The sequence below is a fragment of the Procambarus clarkii genome, chromosome 46 (genome assembly GCF_040958095.1).
Source record: "Procambarus clarkii isolate CNS0578487 chromosome 46, FALCON_Pclarkii_2.0, whole genome shotgun sequence".
NCBI lineage: Eukaryota > Metazoa > Arthropoda > Malacostraca > Decapoda > Cambaridae > Procambarus > Procambarus clarkii.
Window position 1 is genome coordinate 30,548,772 of NC_091195.1, and position 5,134 is coordinate 30,553,905.

Genomic DNA, 5,134 nt, shown 5'->3' on the forward strand with positions numbered 1-5,134 from the left:
TCATGGCAGCTTCCCAATTATAGTCTCAAATAGTACGGTTTCAGAAACAATCCGATAAATTAAATTTGCATCACCAATTGATACAACAACAACTCCATAGTAAATTTATTGAAGTTGTTGATAATGATGACCATAAAACAGGTCACTATTTACCTCACCAAGCTGTAATGAAGGAGTCAGTGACGACACCAATAGGTATCGTCTTTAACTGCAGTGCCAAAATAAAGGTAAACAGCATGTCATTGAATGGGTGTCTACAAACTGGACCAAGCCTAACACAAAGGCTACAAGATGTACTACTGCGATTCCGCTCTGGTATTTATGCTTATACTGCAGATATCAGTAAAGCCTTCTTAAGAGTTGGCCTACAAGAAGAGGATCGTAATTTTACTAAATTTCTCTGGGTCACGGATCTCCTAATAGTGACGTCATCACCTACCGGTTTGCTTCCGCGCTATTTGGCGTAACTTCTTCACCGTTTCTTCTTCAAACTACGTTGGATACACATTTGAAGAAGTCAAATAGTCCCTATAAAGCCGAGATCAGTAACAACCTGTACGTGGACAACTTCCAAGGAACCACTAATAATGAAACTAAATTGGTAGAAATCTACCATGTAGCTAACCGTGAGTTACTAGGAGCCAATATGCCTCTACAATCATGGGCCTTAAATAATAAACAATTAAACCAGATAAACGAGAAAGTTTCAAAATTATCAGGTACCCAATCAATTAATAGTTCTAGGTATGGAATGGAACACAATTACCGACGAGATGAATATCAAGTCAGTATTAACAAATAAATCACCCTTAACCATGAGGAGAGACTGAGGGGAGAGACTGAGGTGTGTGCTGGGAAAGATGGGGAAGACGTTTGCGGGCAATTAACAGTTAACTCATAAACTTAAACTTGTTATCTGCAACAAAATTTCAATAAGCATTTTTAGCATATATTCAGTTCCCAAACTTCCTCCCCTAATTGAACGTTTCAAAATGTTTATGATTCCTTGATTATATACATCAAAAGTGACTCAAATTTTAAGCCATGTCAAAGACACTACCTAATACGGGCAGTGTATATATATTAGTGTCTTCTTGTTTTAGCTTAGAATTAACACAGAATATCTATATCCTATTTGTGTCATCAGGTATTATCCTGGAAGCCACAAGCAGCATGGACCTGGCTACCCCGCCCAGTCTGCCCTATAAAGGAAGTGGACTTGAATTGACAATCATGTGCAGTTTCACCGATAACAGCCGCGAGCTCGACTTGTGTTGTCAACTGGCTCGGCAACTGTGTCCTCCCGCCAAAAGGTTGCGGTACTCTTTTCTGAGCTTCTGCAAGACTGACATTACCAGTATGTACATCTTTGGCACATGAATGTCAGGAATAAAAGAGTAACATGGAGTTTCTCATGGTTCTGATTTAGGTAACAATACTTTCCTCAAGACATTTGTTTAGTTGGAATCCTGCTAGAGTAACCCATGGCTCTGTTTGTCCAACATTGTCTCGACTAATGCACCTGTAGTGCTTCTTATGCAATTCAGGACACTTTATCCAAGTACAATGTAGAATAATGCACCACAGTGCTTCTGGATTAATCTAGGGTATTCTTTAATAAATAATTTTCGTACTAATTCAGTCTATGGTGCTTCTAAAATATTTTGGTGCACCTTTAAATGCAACTTTTTTATTATTGTAAGTAATTGCCATAAGAATGTGCTAAAGTATAGTAGTTATATAGTGTGTTACCGGGGTGTGAGGAGAAGAGGAACTGTGCCTTACTGAGACACATAGGTGACACTCCGTCACCGTTCTAAAATCTCCTTATCTCTTTACCTGCACTCCACTGCCCACGAAATGAAGTCGGCACTAAACTCTCATGTACACCAGTCAAAACACAGGGACCTCAGCGACCAACTCACCCAAGGACTCACTAGGATAGTACTCTGTCTCCAGAGGGTGGGAGGTAGAGCATTATGTGTAAGGTGATATATGTGCCAATCATGGTCACCCTGTTGCATCAGTAAACATAGGGGCACTCACCTACGTCCAGTACTGAAGAAAAAGTCTTCAGTTATCCTCATTCCATAGTAGCTGTTTTGAGTATTAGGCTACACTCCTCGATTTTGCAATGTTTATCTTCCCTCACTCAGTGCCTAAGATTTTCACACAAGGCATAAATAGGAATGAAGGCTTGTGGAAACAGAGCATTTTAAAATTTACAAAACCTTCACTAAAAAAAAAGAAATAAAATGGAAATAATAACTTCTCTTATAGTCTCAATTAAATTTACACCGAATGGTCACTCTTGTGGAAAATTTCAACTAAAATTAGAATATAACTGTTACGGCCCTCTTGGGACGCAACGGGGTCCTTACTCTGATGTTGTTAGAGGAAGATATAATGTATCCGTTCCCAAGCCAGTAGTGGCTATCAAGGGATGAGATCCGTGACGCAAGTAACTTAAAGGGAGTAGGGAAAGAAAGTTAAGAACATAATATTATAATTATTATCATCACCGTTTAAATATATGAAATAAATGAGTGCACAAGGGGGAGGGATATTAACACTTTACAAGGGGATTAATCCATAATCGATGTCTTCTGCTGAAGACGCTGGTGCCATAACTCTCGGTGCCGAGTCCTTGGTGCTTTCTTCGTGGCCTCACCACGAATTCTCCAAAGAAGTTGAGCCTACCCTGGCCACAGGTCAGCCAAAACACAGGTCCACTGGGGGGCACCGCCGTGGAGGCCGTCAACCACACGTCCAGCTGGTCTGCTGGCAGGTTCTGAGCCCACAAGGCTGGTACGGCCACTCCACGAACGATATAAGGGGTACGCCCTAGACAGGAGTCTCGTGTGATATCACAAATCACCCTCCTGTCCTCAATACCCCAGTGGATGATCGTCTCCAACAGTCGGTCCCGGGTAAATCCTTTTACTGCCACTCCACTGGCAGGCTAACACACCACAGTGTTCTTCCGGGGGGACGACTTCACAACAGCTGCAGCAACGTTCAAGGTATGGAGACTGGCTGCCTCGGGTAGACTGACTCCACTTCCATCACAGCAGTCCCAGGTCGGCTCTGTAAGCAGACACGTCATCAATAACTGGGACACTAAAACACCTCACTTACGGGCTCGGGCACAAACACCTGACGTATCCAGTCCATAGATGGCGCTGTCGTCGGAGCACCACCTCACCAGAGGTCAGTGGCAGCTGTGTTGTGAGCTGCACAGGACTGGAAACTGGCCCTTGTGGCTGGTACACCTTGTCCTCACCAGGTGTCGTCGTCCGTTTGGCGGGGGTTTCGGGAGCTGACCCACAGATGGCGTGGTCGTTACTACTCCACGTTCGGACGCTGGATCCGGGTTCGTAACAATAACATGTCTGAGTAACATGGTCTTTGAAAGCACATAGACCAGGCATAGCTATTAATAGAACAAGCCAAACTCTCCCAAGACAGAGAGTGTCAAGTCAGCATATTTCGAACATTTCGTGAACACCATCTCATGGAGGCCGCTTTAATGGATCCATACCAGGATATGTAATTACATCTAATAGCTAGAAGCATATCATGGTAATACTCCAAAATAAATGCAAATACGTATTAAATAATTGTTTAACCAAATACGTTTGGTTAATAATAGTATAAAAGGATCCTTAAAACAAGTAGGGCAATTATACTCGCTTTAGAGTGGATCTCATGAGTGTCGAGATGCTGTCACTTTAGTAAACAACGCTCCCCACGACAGAAGAAGTCTCAATGATGTTTAAATTGCTTAATTGCAGCTGTTTAACATCTGTGGACCTTTATGTGGTGGAGTAAACTGCACATATATGTGTATAAACATTAAGAATCATGGTTTTAAATACAACACTACCACTACTACATATACCAACAACACTACATACAACACTACCACTACTATGACAGATACCAACAACACTACATACAACACTACCACTACTATGACAGATACCAACAACACTACCACTACTACGACAGATAAAAACAACACTACCACTACTACGACAGATAAAAACAACACTACATACAACACTACCACTACTACGACATACAATACAATATACCAGCAACACCACATACAATATAACCATTACTTAAACATATACCTAAAACTCTACATACATCACTACCACTACTTCGACAGATACCATACAACACTATCGCTACTCTGACAGATACCATACAACACTACCACGACTACCACAGACACATTCAACCACCACTGAGTGCCTCTTTTCATTTCTTCAATTGAATATATTTATACTAAACTTAGATTTTGTTGCAAAAGTACATGGTGTAGCCAGGTTTGAACGTCAAATTAACCCTTGCCCCATCTTCAGGTGTTGGTGTGAAGAAACTTCTGAGAGGCCTTTACCATGAGGGCGTCACCACCAACAACCTCTTAGTAGAGGTCGCAGACGGTCATGTGTTAGAAGAAGGAGATTACCTAAGATGCCAGGCGATAAAGTTCGGAATCCAGGGTTTTCGAGTCACTTGGACTGGACAAAGAACATACTAACTCATGAAAACCCACATCCAAGCTTTTAGACTTTAATGGCGCTGCAGGTTTGTGTCTGCTATTACAAGATTGACTGTAATTATCTCCCAAATGAGTTGCAAAAAAAATAAATTTCATAAAATTGTAACATGTTGGTGATTCTGATGAGTTGTAACTTATTGATGATGGAAATGAGTTGTATTGTTGATGGAAATTGATAGTATGAATGACTTGTAGCATGTCTTGCAATGAACCTCTGAGATGCAATCTGTATTATTATACAATTTTCTTGCTGGTCATGCATTGACACCCACGAGAACAAAATTACCAATCTCTGCTGTAAATTATATTGATGCTACATTTTTGAATGATGCAGATGTACGTCAATATAAGAGAATCCATCAGTAATAATTTATATTCATGGATATTCTCAATCAGCATCAAGAAGATTTTAAATTTATTTTTTTTATTTTTTTAAATTTTGCCCCGAGGGGCGAGTTTATTGGGCAGCGTCACTCATCTTGTGAGTGGACATACCGCCATAGCAGCATGTACAACACTCCCCAATAGGAAGAAAACCCGCTGGGTCGTTCATCCTGTCAC

At 41.1% G+C, this 5,134-nt stretch overlaps 1 protein-coding gene across 3 annotated transcripts in view; it reads left to right on the forward strand.

The window, feature by feature from the left end:
* LOC138350675 (uncharacterized) overlaps nucleotides 1–4,798 on the forward strand; it is a 26,686-nt gene extending 21,888 nt beyond the window's left edge. Inside the window, exons 2-3 of one of the 3 annotated variants that reach the window (XM_069301898.1) lie at nucleotides 1,148–1,357; nucleotides 4,374–4,798. In XM_069301898.1, the coding sequence (XP_069157999.1) occupies nucleotides 1,148–1,357; nucleotides 4,374–4,552 (389 nt within the window). In that variant the 3' untranslated portion in view covers nucleotides 4,553–4,798. Of the gene's footprint in view, nucleotides 1–1,147; nucleotides 1,430–4,373 lie in introns of those variants that run through there. The other 2 variants (XM_069301899.1, XR_011222202.1) reach the window with 2 other exon arrangements.
* Nucleotides 4,799–5,134: the final 336 nt, after the last annotated feature.